The sequence below is a fragment of the Macrosteles quadrilineatus genome, unplaced genomic scaffold, assembly GCF_028750875.1.
Source record: "Macrosteles quadrilineatus isolate MER2022 unplaced genomic scaffold, UCM_ALF_1.0 Scaffold_4__1_contigs__length_99947679, whole genome shotgun sequence".
Taxonomy (NCBI): domain Eukaryota; kingdom Metazoa; phylum Arthropoda; class Insecta; order Hemiptera; family Cicadellidae; genus Macrosteles; species Macrosteles quadrilineatus.
Window position 1 is genome coordinate 83,201,077 of NW_026542597.1, and position 15,590 is coordinate 83,216,666.

At 36.0% G+C, this 15,590-nt stretch overlaps 1 protein-coding gene across 1 annotated transcript in view; it reads right to left on the bottom strand.

The window, feature by feature from the left end:
• The window catches only part of LOC128992615 (bridge-like lipid transfer protein family member 1), a 119,151-nt gene extending 110,756 nt beyond the window's left edge, over window positions 1-8,395 (bottom strand). The window contains exons 1-7 of the mRNA XM_054416282.1: window positions 8,108-8,395; window positions 5,120-5,392; window positions 3,979-4,122; window positions 2,890-3,045; window positions 2,359-2,468; window positions 1,443-1,589; window positions 78-201 (exon numbers count right to left, since the gene is read on the bottom strand). Of these exons, the coding sequence (XP_054272257.1) occupies window positions 78-201; window positions 1,443-1,589; window positions 2,359-2,468; window positions 2,890-3,045; window positions 3,979-4,122; window positions 5,120-5,392; window positions 8,108-8,120 (967 nt within the window). The 5' untranslated portion in view covers window positions 8,121-8,395. The remainder of the gene's footprint in view (window positions 1-77; window positions 202-1,442; window positions 1,590-2,358; window positions 2,469-2,889; window positions 3,046-3,978; window positions 4,123-5,119; window positions 5,393-8,107) is intronic.
• Between the last annotated feature and the right edge of the window lie 7,195 nt (window positions 8,396-15,590).

The window sequence follows — 15,590 nt, forward strand, 5'->3', positions numbered from 1 at the left end:
AATCATAAAAAGAACCAAACCCATTTATAAAAATATTGATATCGTCCAAATAATATTAATGTGGCTGGAAAGCTTACCAGGTTCGTCCATGTAGTAGTAAAGCTCGATGTTGTTGGACGAGAGAACTACAAAACCTTCCCCCATGTACCTAGGAGGATCATCAGCCATGCCTATGTACTTGGGACTAGGGGCTAGCAGTACCTGCAAAAAGATATTGAATTGAAAATAACTAAGTGTAGGCCTATGATATTCATAAGTGCATATCGAATTACATTATTAAAACTAGACTTAAGGTTGTGAATCCTGGTCTTCGGGAGATGACTGCGTGGATGAAGACGACAATGACAGTGACACAGCAAAGAACTGTAAAATGAAGGAGTATTAGTGCCTTAAAAAAATTGACTGATGCATCACTGCAACTACATCATTGTCGTCTTCATCACCCAAAGATAAATTTTACCACCTAGAGGAATTGACTGTGGAAGCTATCACAAGAATCAAACTAAACTTAAACTATGATTAATGAAACCAGTAGAACACAATACAGAAAAAGAGTTAGTTGATTCCTAGTACAAAGGAATCCACCATTGATTTTTACAGATATTTACACAAACCATTAAAAAACTAATTTTTTTTTACTGTTTACATTATAATTGTAAGTTGGTCATCAGCTCTATCTAAATATATAAAAGGCAAAGCCCTCACTGACTGACTGACTCACTCACTCATCACTAAATCTCCCACTTCCCATTTACCTAGGAGGCTGAAATTCGGTACACCGATTCTTTGGGCATTAAATAGGAAAACTAAGTAGTTTTTATTTTGATCAGGCTTTCGGGCTCCGCCCCAGTGGCTCTGGAGTTTCCCATGTTAACCTTATGATTTTTCATATTTAAAAGGAATTAATGAATCTTAACAGCTGTTTCAATTAAACAAGTTGGTTCTGTTCTATGATGTTCAATAGCATTAAAGTTACAAGGATTACCAACAGGGTGCAGCACTATTTTTCTTTTTTTTTATTTATGACAACAGCTGATTTGCAACCAAAAGGTGAGTGAGCGTAGCGAACGAACTTCAACCTGGAGGCGAGTTAGCTTAGCGAACGAGCTAACCTGAAGGCAAGTGAGCGCAGCGAACGAGCTCTAACCTAAAGGTGAGTGAGCGTAGCGAACGAACTTCAACCAGGACGTGATTGAGCCATGCGAATACTTATGAAGTTAAACGGGGCAAAGCCCGTGGGTACAGCTAGTACATGTATAAACTGCAACAGTTTTTAAATATAAATTAAAATAAAAAATAAAATATAACACTACGGCTCATTTAACTAATTTTTTTTGTGATAAAAATCTGGCTTTATACAGGTCCAAATAGGTTGGATGTACACTTCACTCCCTGAAGTCAATGACACTACTTCATTATCCAAAGTCAATGACACTACTGACCTTGAAGTTCTCAGCTTTACATTTAGCGAAGTGCATGAAGTAGTCGAGCCGTGACGCAGCAGGTTTGGTTGAATACACAAAGTGAGCTTCTTCCACCAAAATTGACAACGTTGTAGGCACCAGCCTGTTGCCAAATACAACTCTCCCCTGGAAAAACAAAGAAAGATTGTGTGAACAGTTTGTAACAATAATTGTGTGTTTATTCTACTTAAACTGGAGTTCACATTTGATCCATTATGAAACTATTAAAAAATTCATACATTGTTTAAAGATACATTGTATACTTGTTGGAACTTAGTATTAAGGAACCTAGATATGGATGACTATGTACCAGCTCGGAAATTACTTTTGTAATTACTGTACCAGGCACAAGACTGAAGGTTTTTGAGGCCGTACCTACAGGAAGACATCGGTTAGACAGAGCAGCTAAATAAGATTGGTCAAGTCAAGAAGGATGTGATCCAGTGGGGAGGAGAAATCCGGAAGGCAGAGGATAGAGAAGAGTGGAGGGGGCTAATCTACGAGGTAAAAAATGAATTGAAATTTGTGATGCTCCAGCAGTAAGTAAGTAAAATATAAGACATTCTAAATCGTCTACAATATTGTAAATATTTGTCCATTGTATTGTTTTATAATATTTGCCTCAACAATAAAACACAACTTAGGCTATAATAGGGATTTTTTTGTCATCGTCTCCTTTGGAAAAATCTCACTCTTTAGGTAAAAGTGCTTGGTATTCCTCTTTGATTTGTGACAAAGAAAAGTAGTACGTTGAGTGTACGTTCAACAGCTCTTAAGTTCTAAGAAAAATTTTGTAATTCAATCAATTAATCAATCCTACTCAAATATGCATCGCATAGTCAATATTGCCTCAATGCACTAAAAATAATTGAGTTTTCCTAAGATTATGACTTACAGAACAGACATCAACTTTGATTACTGGGATGAGATCCCTCCAGCTCTTCCCTAAGGATCCTGCTCCCGGTTGAGGCCTCGACCTCCCTCCTGGATCATGAGATTCTCTTTCTGTAAGAGCAAAAAAAATATAAATGGATACTCATCAATATCGGTTTATGAGACACTGAAGTAGTGATAAAGCCCTTAACCTAAAAGCTTGGAAGGATAATAATATTGTAGTCACTGTAACAATGTTCACAGCTACCTAACTAATGATTTTCAAACCGTAAAGGAAGTAGTAATTAGCAATTGTTGAGTGGGATTGATTCTAAGTCTAGAAGTGTACCTATTTTAACTATGAGTGAAGGGTGAGTGTAGAATGGAGTGAGATGTATTGTATAACTTTGTTATTGTTAATAATCAGCTGTTTCATTAGCCAGGAATATTTAATAAAAGCCCAATGATCAAAGACAGCTGGGTCTAATTTCGAACCAAGAAAAAGCTACTTAGGCCTACTTTAGTTAGGACAAGTCATCTTAAGTCAACTCACCATCAGGATGTTTAAACAGGCTGGAGTCCCAAGGGAACAACACAGGATCGAGGTCAAAGACCCGTTCTAGATGTCCGTAAACAGCTGATCTGTTGTACACGTGGAGCTCAAACCCGTTGAGCAACACTGACAGTCGAGTGTCTGAGTGGGACAAGTCTGGAACAGAGAGACGGATCTATCAACTCAATAGTTCGTGTTGACACTAAATTTCAGTTTGGCACACTATCAATCAATTTTAAAAATCCGTTAAATTGAAACATCTCTAAAACCACGGGACTGAGCCCCTGGTCGCATTTACAAACCTTTAATAAATATGATAATACATAGCTTACATCAATAATAATGTCTGATTAATGTAATGAAATGTATTGTTTAGTTTTGGGATTATTTTTTTCTACACTTAGCCTAGGCTATTTGTAAAACCAAAATAAATTTTATCTAGAAAGAGCAAAGTGGTTAATTTACATGAAAATTAGAAAATAACATAAATTCAGGCAACATAAACTGTGTTAAATAAAGGTTAAAGGTTAAGACGTTTTTTGTAAAATATTGCTATAGGCCAGGGTTTTTAAGGATAAGAATGACACAGACTCTACTAACGTTCAAAGAAGGAGTCGCTCCAAAAATTCTATGTGCTAATTTGTACATTTTCATCTCTTTTTTGCAGTAGAAAATCCTACCCACTACAAAATCCTTAGGGTTAAATCAAGATTGAAGTCAAATTACTCACAAAAATTTGGCATTAATAATTACCAGGCGTTAAAATAGTTTTCTACAAAACTTTCTTGTTCACTCTATGTTTAAGAAACAAAACTATTGCACTTAACCTCATTGGAAATAATTAGCCAACTGCTTAGAGGTTGTGTCTAATAGCTCAACTTAGTAGTGAACACAGTAAAAAGTGAACAAACAGATAAACCTTGAGAGTGCTTGAATTGTGTGTGCAGCTACATGCCTGTAAGCTACAGGAAATAAATTTTTAATATTAGTTTCCAACAAATAGCCACATACACCGAGGACCGGTAAACCAAGGCCAGACTTGAAGGGTTGTACTGTACTAAAATAGGCTCAGTTATAACCTAGGCCTACCTTCTGACACATCTTTTGGCACGTAAGCTCTCCACCAACGGAATATCATCCATCCGTCCTGTATCCTCACACTGTAGTCCTGAGTGATGTAGATGATGTCTCTGAACATGATCTTTCCTGACAGAGCACAAAGAGTGAAGGAACCTGCAAGTCGACACATTTCATCAGCTCAATTACCAATCTACATTGGAGTAAATTATTCTCTTGGCTTTTACGTAGCAAGATCTATAACAATCAATATTCCTTGCCTAAGAAATTTATCATTTCCTTTTGTAGATTGAGGGTTGTCCGTAAATTAAGGTCCCGTAAATTGAGCTCCTATTGCAGACAAGCAAGCTGGTTCAGTTAAATCTTCTTTCTTACCGGAGACTTTATGATTATAGCACTAAATTCATTCAGTTATCGAAGTAGGTAAGTTCAATAAAATTATTGTCAATATTTGGCCTCATTTTTAGAACATCAATAAAAAAAGTATACGGGAAAAGTATTTTAGAAACAAAAATAACACATTAAGAGTCCTTGAAGGAGCCTAACGTTGTAACTCATAATACAATCACAAAAGTAGTCAGGAAAAGTCTAATCCCACAGTGCACTAGAAATTAAAATTACAATCACTTTGGTATCCGACCAAATATTTTAGGATGGTAGCTTCAGCGGCTGTTTGAAATTAACAAAATTAACATTGCTCTTATGGTGGAAAAATCCAAGATGGCCGTTAGCCTCCATGAACTCTCTTCGAAAACAATTAGGCTACAAAACTACAAAGTAAATTTATGACCTCACAGTATACTAGATATTTCAATCACAATCACCTTGGTATTTGAACAAATATTTTTGGATGATAAATAACCCTTTGACCGCTGTTTAAAATAATCCAAGATCCAATGCTAACCTCCAAGGACTTACCTATTTTAATCTCTGTATCACGATGTTAGTGCTTGTGTTCTGCAAATTTACAGCTAGTTCAACCAATAATGTGCAATTTATTTAAAAGAGTTAGTAGGTCATTTAATTTTCTCAATATACAACACCTCCTTCCAGAAAAGACTATATCCAGTTAGCACACCAAGAAAATATCAACCAGTAACACTGTGAAAATACTCTTTTACTAAAATGGAATTGAAAATCTCCGCAAACTTACCGACTCTTGCGTACCCTTCGCTGACAAAGAATCTGTTGAGGGCTTTGGTGATGAAGTATCCAGCCACTCTTGAGTTGTAGTAGGTGATGTAAGTGACCCAAGACATAGCAAACAGAATGGAGCAGAGCAGCATGGCGAACGTACTGTCCACCTTGATGTCATCCATGTTGACATTGGTGTAGTTCTGGTTGATGGCTTCGATGAAAGAAATGGAAGTGGTCGAGGGAACATCCTCCGTCATAGGGAACCCCTCCATGGTAACCGACAGGTTGGCTGGAAAAGAAATAAAATAGTAAACATTTAATTTAGTAGAATCTTGATTAACGGAGAGTTATTTAACCCTCTTTGTAAACGATAAAATAGTGTGATTGTATCCTTGGGTTGTGTTTTACAATAGCCTATCCTGTAATATTTTTGTTGGTAGTGTGGTGAAGAGTAGTTAGGCCTAAGTAGGCCTAACTCCACCGGGAAGGAGTCCAATCCGTTAGTTACCCATAATTCTAAAATTTGTAAGATGAGTCAGGAGAGTAAACAGTAAGCTATAACCTATTATTAACTTTCAAGATACAATTGAACCCTCATTACCTCGACATAACCAATTTCTCAGAATATCCGACCTAGAGTCCGACCGTCTACCTGTTTCCTGTCTGGCGCAAAACAATGCAGGGCACGTTCGGTTTTAAAACGGAATGGCCCATCACGGGCTTTGCAATTATCACCGCAGACGATCACTGATATTGCCAGGACCACTAGATGTGCTCACAGGTGTTACCGTGATCGAGGAACGCGATTATGGGTCAAAGTCAAATTTATTTTTATCTTGTACAGTACATAAATAGTGTGATAAGGTAAAATACCAGTAATATGCCTAAGAATCTTATGGTAAATTAGGGCCTACATCAAAGCACTCTTAAAGCTATTTTTAAACTATATACTAATTGAAATAATCTGTTAATTAACTTACAAACATTAGTCTAACTTACCGAAAAACAAAACAATAAGAGTTACTTTTAAGAAAGTATGACTTATCTGGTATCGTACGATTCATAACAACACGAGGAAAGTCCTACAAACATATTTATGATAACCCAACCTAACATAACCGCCACAGCGCGCTGTATTTTAAGGGTGGCCTCGGGATGATACCAAAGTACCTCCTTCGTCACCAAGACCAGCGATGCCGGATAGGTTGTGTCAATAATATTTAGCCTACATATATTACTAAATACAAAAACTTTTCTCTTTAGATAAAACTTTTGTCATGGCGGTGGATGCACGGACACTTTCAAAAAAATCTTTCAGGCTATAATATGGCCTATCCTTTAGTCATGTCTTCAGGGCAGTGCTAAATTTAGTAGGTTCCATGTTCTTCAGTGTTTGGGGTAGACTATTGTAGATCCTGAATGCCATGGTCGGGTATTTTTTTGTTTTTGAGAGTCTGCAGAAAGGGATGTCTATTTCATTGTTACACCTGGCTTGATGTGCATGTATGGTAGGCTACCTAAAGTATATCTCTTATATACAATTTATTTTAAGAAATATTTTGATAAAAAGTGTTTTTTTAATCCCAGAAATGTGTAGGTGTATAAAATCAGTCCCATGCTGATAAGTTATTGGCTTCTCCCTTTAAAAACATATTTATTGAAGAGTTTACCTTAACCTGCCGGAATTGGGGCTGTTTACTGTAGCAAGATCGACAAAGTCCTTATCCTTCAATATCAATATCAATTAGTTAAGATGGGGACGCCACTATGTGCGTATTTTAACCCAAATATGAGTGAAGGATGAGTGTAGGATGAGTGGCGCGATCTTGTAGCCTTGTTAGTGACTAAGGCCGACATGTTCCTTAGACACAGCTGTTAATTAATAGCCCATACAGCTAATGGCAACTAAGGGACCTACAGTTTATAGTGGAATCCGAACCACATTTTTCCTTGTAATTTGGTCTAATTATCAGGATAGTACTGCGGATAGTCGTAGTACTCACTAGTGCGGACGTTAATCCACACCAGGGAGCATCGCATCCACAGTGCATCCCTATAAATATCCACAATTCGTGACCTCCTAGTAGCTGGATTACAGGACGTCGCCACCCGTCCCAGTCAAAAGGAAACCATCAGAACAATACTGCGGCTGGATTATCAGGAACACTGCAAACCCTTTTTTGTCCAAAATAAAATCCTCACCGTTATTTCACTTCATATTCTGGAAACCATCATCCTGGCCATAAATTCCTCGCCCAGTCTCAGACAAGATAAACACAACTACAACACACGAAATAGGGCAAACATCGATCTTCCACAACACACACTCACAAAATTCAGCAACACCCCACTATACACTGGCTCATATTTCTATAATTTACTGCCGGACTTTATAAAAGCCACTGACAAACACAACACATTTATATACAAGCTTAAACAATACTTAATCAATAGGCCCTACTACACCACAGCAGAGTATATCGAGGAACACACTTTTCAACACCTTAGATAACGGGGCTCACTTCGAGAACCAAACAGATGAATCTTGACGATTCCCCAATCGATTGCGGAGAAGACTTCAGAAGTAAGTAAGAAGTAAGATTGGAGAAACAAATACATTTTGAAGTAGGCTAACCTGTATAGAGGGCACTGAAAACAAGCTTCTAGTATATCCCAACAAATAAGTTGGTAAGGCCTAAGTTAGGGGCCTGTGTGTTTACAAAATTGCCAAAGGTTTTAAGTTAGGTACCTAGGCCTAGTATCATTAGGCCTTGGCCTGCACCAAGTGCACGCTTGTAGGGATTACAAACAATTAGGACTATTCAACAAACTAACAAATTGAGTTCTTCTGCCAAACAGGCCAATACCCAATTAACTAAATGGTTTTAATTAACTTATGCATAAGGCCTGGTGTTTGGTCCAATCTTAAAGCTTTAGTTGAAATGTGATCTAACTTACAATTAATTGTGACAAATCCTCGAAGCTTAATGGAAATAGTACTTACCAAAAGTAGTCATGATTAATGTCTGATTCTGATTAGCGATGAACAAAGAAAGTTTTAACCGATGAAAATCTACAAATTATTGTTTACACACACACACAGAAGAACCATGACGAACATCATAGCTCACAGCCATAAATGGATGTCAATTACCAACTTGACAGTGATGATAAGATGACTAACGTTTTCGATTTATTTGGTTGTTTGTAGATAACAACGAATTATCGTAAAACTACAGAACTTAACTAAACTAGGTAATACAAACGTCACATTTTATCTTCGTTGAGACTACTCACGGCCATAACAAACTGAAAACTGCCTGAAAGAAAACAACGAAACAATTGAACTAGAACGAATTGAACAGCTGATTCTATTCTCTATCTCTATGCCTGCCTTCATGGCCTCTCTTGGCTATGCTGCCTGGCATTTTACTCATTTAGAATAGTAGGCAATGAGCATTGACTTGGGATAATGTAAAAATAACTTTTGATACTATCCTTAAAATCTTTAAGATGGACTCGTTTTCTAGCATCAATGTCTTTCAAATGTTTCTCATAATCTGTCGAGTTTTTATCAAGACACTAGTCAATTCGAGGACAATTCAAAATCACAATGAGCACACTGGACAAAATTCCCGTCGCCGGTTACCATACATACATAAAAGCTTAAAGCAAACATTATTTTAATTGTTAGTAGACCTACTGAAAGTCGCATTTGCTGGTGCTCGCTAAAGTTTCATGTTTGAGAGTTGAGACAAAGCCAAACGAACACATCAGGAACACAACATTTCACGCGCTAGGTGAAGCCGAGCAGTAGGGTTATTTTCACGTCTCATCGCAAAGCCGATGACGTTAATAATTTGGGCAAGTACCAGAAAATCACTTTCGGTAAAAGCTATATGAACGACCTTTCATCACGACACACAAATATTCACATACATACAGGGCGCAGTAAAAATAATAGTGCCGCAGCAAACCTGCAGAATAAGCGAATTTCCACTTTCCTAATTGGATTTCCCTTAAAACATTTCCTTAAACTCGTCAGATTTATTCGTCACAAGCTAATTAATTGTATTTTGTAGTGAAATACAAATAGAACATGAAATAAAAAATTGCCAAGTTTAATCAAAATAATTAATGTTTAAACACAAAAGTAAAAGACCCTCCTCACTCACTCGCAGATTAATCACTAACTCTCCAACTTCCAGACTAGCTTAGCTAGAAGGCCGAATTTGGTATACTCATCCGTTCAAAATATAGGGAAGTTAAACAGGTTTCATAATGATTTTACTGAAGGGATGCGCCATACAAGCCCTTGAAGTTCCAATGTTATTCCTTATGGACACTTTTTACCATTAATTTTTTATCGTGCACCATCTGTTAAAACATTTTTATTTACATCGGTCTCAAAATGTTTTTTTGTTTATTTGACTATCAAGGTAAAAATACTATAGGTTAAGCTGGCATGTAAAACCATAAACTGCTTAAATGTTTGCGTGCTGGGTTTTTTTCTTTTTATTACTACTTCTATTTGACACACATCTTATTTTTTATTATATTTTCGCTTCAGGACTTTATTCGTGTGTGACACTTAAAATCTGTTGGTTTAGTTTGTGTGATTTCTTTTATCTTTCTTTTCAAAATACGTATCTTGGATTTTACTTCATGGAGATGGGTAGTACCCTCGCATTTTTCTAGCCTTTGTACGCCTCCTCAAATGGAAAAGAATGCATGCCTACTTTGTGAAATCGGACATTTTGATATACGGAAGGTTATCAATTACGGAAGTTCACCTGTCAAAGAGTGGAAGACCATGTATTGAACAAATTTTAAAGACTAAGATTATGAAGTCACAGTGATATACAACTATGTCCTTCCCAATACACAAGCAAGGAAAAGACCGAGGGGTTGTGTTGCGGAAGTAGAAAGTGTAATTTACAAGATTCCACTTCATTTACAGCTCAAAAACAACTATTGAAACCTAATTACAATTATAAACACATACAGACAATGAAGTAATGCATAGTTTGACAAACTCAGAGACACAGTGACGGGATATGCTACTGTAGCAACCACTTTGCGATTATCATCGGCTTGAGGCACGGCCACCTTTAACTCCGTGCTTAACAACTTGGTTTCGCCAAGGAAAGACGCAAGAAAGTAAGTGGTACCTTTATACCAGTCCTAAGTAGATTTCTCATCCTTGTAGAGCAGCTGCTGGAGCCAATTTTATTGTTATTTCTGTCCGGTACACTGTAGAGGTCGTATTTGGTTAGAGGTGGTACAGGGAACGGGCATTCTACTCTCGTACAGATTACCATTAATCTCTTATTGTTCAACACCATTAACACATTACACTTCATTTAATACAATTTAACTAGGCTTATCTTTAAATGTTCTTAAATAGGCTGTTTTTATTTTGAAAAATGATTCTTCTAACAACTAAATGAACAAACAAATGATATTGTATAAATCTTCGCATTACCCTCCCCACCCCCATGCCCTTTTACTCAGCATATGATTTCGTTGCCATCTTCTAAAGAGCTATAAGACCATTTAGTATACCTTTTTAATTGGTAGATAATTCCTATGATTAATCCAAATTTTTACGGCTATTATATTTTAAATTCAATGAATTTATATTACAAATATTTGCCCGAGCGAAGAGCGTGCCAAACAGCTAGTAATAATATACATTTACATAAGCAAACCAAAATAATCCAGAAGAATAATAATATAGGAACTTTTAAGTAACAGGTCTGAATTTTTCTCCATAACTATTAAACGTAGGTCTACAACAACGCTTCAATGTGCTAAATTATTTGTTTCCATAAGCGTGTAGAATAGTTTAGAGTGGTCAAACCCATATTTTTATCGCCATAAACCCCTTTCTTATGACCCGATCGCGATCTCGTGCAAAAGACCGTAGGTTTACACGTTTGTAACTAACACAACTTGATTATTCAATTCTAGTCCATCTAGAAAAATATCCGATGTCAAACAGCAATGAATGTAGACATGACATAACTACTGGACCTTTTAAATACCTCCGCTGCAGCAAACCTGTCGACTAAGTGAATTTCCATTTGCCTGGATTGATTTTCAATTAATCTATTAAATTAGCATTTGGTACCTAGGTTAGCAGCTACAGAGAAACTAATAAAGTGTGTTTTTATTAAAATATCAATAGCTTAGTATGAAATAATAAATCCACCAAGTTTGGTAAAAATATATCCATAAACAAGCCAATTAACTTTTAACATTTTAAAATATTCTCTATAAGAATAACATGGGAATTTTAAATTAACAATATTTTGAATTTTCTCCGTAACCAATAACCGTACAAAAACACTTTGATATACTTCTTTTTTAAGCTGCTTAAAAAGGTCTGGAGAAAAATTGATAAATTTTGTGTTTTAAGGTTAAAAAATGATAAAACCCCATTTTACCCCATAAAACGCCCCGTTAAACCCCGTTCTCATGGTGTTTTTGGCCTTTGGGGACATCAAAATGAAAAAGAAAATCGGTCCCGGGCCTAGGTCTTACCATGAGACCTACGGTAATGGCTACTTCCCATTAGGGAAATTCGCTAAAATGACAACTACCCAACCATTAAGTATAGTTATTATGACAAATAATAACACTAAGGCCACCAAGGCAGCCTTTGAGTAAAATAAACTATGCAACTGTTAACTCAATTTCATTTTACCTCTACGCACGTTCTTTCTGCGATACAAAGATGTGACCATTTATATGTTCAACATAAATCACAAAATTTTTGTAAATGAATATTTAGGAAAATTAAATCCACAAACTTAATTACATTTAAAATAAACAATTATGGATTTATTGGTTTGTATCATACAATATCATATCCAGGAAAAACTGAAATAAAATAAATTTTAAATCCTACCTTTGGTTGGTTTCAGCCTAAATTCGACCAAAGTGATGCAATAGGTTGCGAGGGGAAGGTTTTTTTGCATGCAAATTAAGTACGCTTATTTTATTAGTATCTCAAATAGTATAAACGATACCGGTTTGTCGATTAACAGGACCAAAAATGTAATTGTGAAAACACGTAGTATGAAAGTAATATAGCTTGTACAGATACTTGAAAAGGTTATTCGAAATCCAGCTATAAATAGGTAGGGTGGACCACTTTAGATATTAAATGGATGGACTACAGGATATTTTCAATACTGTTAGCTAAACTTAACGTACTTAAGTGACCATGCAGTTGTGAGTTGGAATTCACAGACACTGAAGGTAGAGGAATGTTATTGACGGGATTACAGTGTGTTCCATAACTGGACACCTATCAATCATTTAGCCACCCAGGACCCAGCCACATCAGCTGCTCCGGTCCGACATACAGGTTATTTTCATAGATAAAACGTAGGCCTACTTGGGTTAATCATAAATTAGGTTATTTTGGCGCTATATGTTACAACGTCTTTAAGGAACATTCTTAAACGTTTAATTTTTAACCAATTATGGAGTTTTATTGTACACAAGCTTTGATATTTATTATGGTGAAATATCAGAGATCACAAAAACACTTCATATTCTCAAAGTATGCGTTAGATTAGGTTACGTTTGTACCTTGAAATATATGCGTTAATTCGTTAAATGTTCCTCCAGTTTATTAAATAAATTTAAATTTTAAACGCTTTTAGAATTTTTTTTAGGCTGAATACATTTTATTTTTATTATGCTGGCGCTGACATACACTTTGTAAATACTATAATAAAAATGCGAGCATTAAAAATCCAATAAACAACCTACAAACGTTCTTTTCTCCGAAATAATCGTACGCAATGTAAATAAAACTAATTATACATTTTTCGGAATATGTGGACCGTGTTCTTAATTTGTTCGTGAGTTGGTAGCACTGGCATGACAACGACAGCTGACTGATACAGCTGTTTTACATACATCAGGTTGAACTCTTTCCCGTGGGGCCAGGTAAACGTGTACGTGAAAAGATAGACAATGTTGCGAAACAAATAAGGAAATATGTAAAACACTCTCCAACGTGTTCCTTGTATTTGAAGATACAGGGGATATATTTTTTGACAGAATATGCTTGAGAATTACTTATTTGTAAAATGTATTAGGCTAAATAAATTTACGGTAAGAAAATACATGAATTACACAGGATTTAGGGCATTTGCACGCGTAAACCAAATCAACCCGAGCTTCGGTATACGTAACACCCCCGCGATCACAGTGAAATCGTCAATATATCTGCGATCATGGGGACAACTTCATCTTCATCCGCGATCACAACGAAATCGTGAATATCTCCGTGATCATGGGGACAACATCATCTTCACGAATACTTGAACAGAACTGGTAAGGACCATAAACATAAACAAATAACGTTGCTGACCCGAATCCTATACTTCTGTTTTACATGTTTAAACAGTTCCATTTAAGCAATGTAAAATAATTTTTATTTTAGGGCCAGAAACATTATTTGTTTATGTTTATGATCCATACCGGATCTGTTCAAGTATTCGTGATCATCTTCATTCGCCTGCGAAATTGTGAACATCTCCGGCGATTATGTAATGTTCATTAGTAACTGGCTGGTTAATCTCAGTCTCAGAATAGAAATATATTTTTCTAAAATTTTTTTTTCGTACGAACTGCTGCGGCCCCAATCTTTAAGTGTAGGCCGTTACCTCCCCAGAGGTAAGCCTGATGGGGCTTTCTGTAGCCTTGGCCGTATGAAGGACTGAAACAGTTAGTGAATGTAATAGTTTTAGTTTTTTCTTAGTCACACTGACTAAAAGATAAAAATTACTTATACCATTTTCTCCCTAGAATGCTAGGCACGAGCCCGGGATTGTTTTTCACATTACTTCAGACTATACCCAGGGGTTACGGCATTATCACTTAGATAAAATCCATTGGTGACTTGGCGAGATTTGAACCCGGGACCCCAGGAACTGGTGTCCCACGCTCTAATCATTAGACCAGCTCCCCCAAATTATACTATAGATAAAACATACATACTATTGCCATTTTAAATTTAATTCAAAACTACGATTGATTTTTTATCACAAAGTAAACAAATTGAAAATTATGTACATATTCCTAAAACCTAAGCAATAAACCCTCCATAGTATAATGTACAATTTACCGCACATAAAGTGTACAAGTGCATTTCTTACGGAAATTCCCTGTTTGTGCATGGAAAATCGTGTAAGTGTATGAAATGAAAACCTCTTGCACGCCATTAGTTTTCCACATCAACATAATCTCAGGCTCATTAATAAAATCAGCCATGTAGATGTCGTTAAGTCCGAAGGAAACATGGGGGCGTTCGGAAATACTTGGAAAGTGGGATAAAGTAGATGGGAGGGCGTTAGATGAATAACAATGGATCGCCTTTACCTTCGCATTTCACGATAGAGCTCCACTGAGCTCCAAAGCTTCTACGATTTTAATTGTATTTGTAAAATAATTCCATCCCCTTATACTTGAAACAAATTAATTTAAAGGGTCAAGGACTTTTGGAGAATATTATGAATTTTCTGTAATATCTGGCATAACCTAAGATATGTGTTAATTGTTTTCTATAACAATGTTATTTAGTGAAAAGTAATAGTTAGTATTTTATTCAACAAAGCTTAACATGAACTAAATTAACTAAAGACGACGAATAATTTGAATAAGGTCACATAGGCTATCATCTCTTCACTGAGACAAAAGCAGAAGTTACACTTTTTCAGCTTAATATACTACTGTAGTGACATCCGTGCAAAATTCTTGTAACTTTTTCTTGTTTCCAATAAGTATTTGTTGTTGAATATTACAGGAATTCTAATGTCCACAGAGCAAAATGGACGATGCATATTAAGTGGGTTTCCTTTGGAAGCTTAGACCTTTCTGGAAGCTTAGAATCATCGCCGTGTATCTCTACGAAATTTGCGATAATCATACTAATATTATAAATGTGAAAGTTTGTGTGTTTGTTTATTTGTTTGTTTGTTTGTTTGAAGTTTAATCACGCATTAACTACTGGTCGGATTGTGTTGAAATTTGGTATGATGATAGCTCACATTCCCGATTAACATATAGACATATTCTTACCTCAAAATCCTTTCGGGCTCCGCCCCAGCGGCTCTAGAGTTTCCCATGTTAACCTTAAAAGGAATTGAATAGTTTTGCCAGCTGTTTCAACTAGACAATTTTTTTCTATGATATTCAATAGCATTAAAAGGTTATACGGTTTACCAACAGGGTGCAGCACCATTAGTTCTTTATACATTTTATGACAACAGCTAATTTGAACCAAGCAGCAACAAAAACCTGAGTGTGAGAACTTTACTTCTTTCTATTGTTTTAAACAATTTGTTTAGGTGAAGTGGTAGAACATTATGGCTATGGTAGATGTTCTATATACTATAGTATACTGTAGATTATAGTAAACAACATTTTCTCAAAACGTGTCCTCTCTCATTGCAAATGCAAAGCAT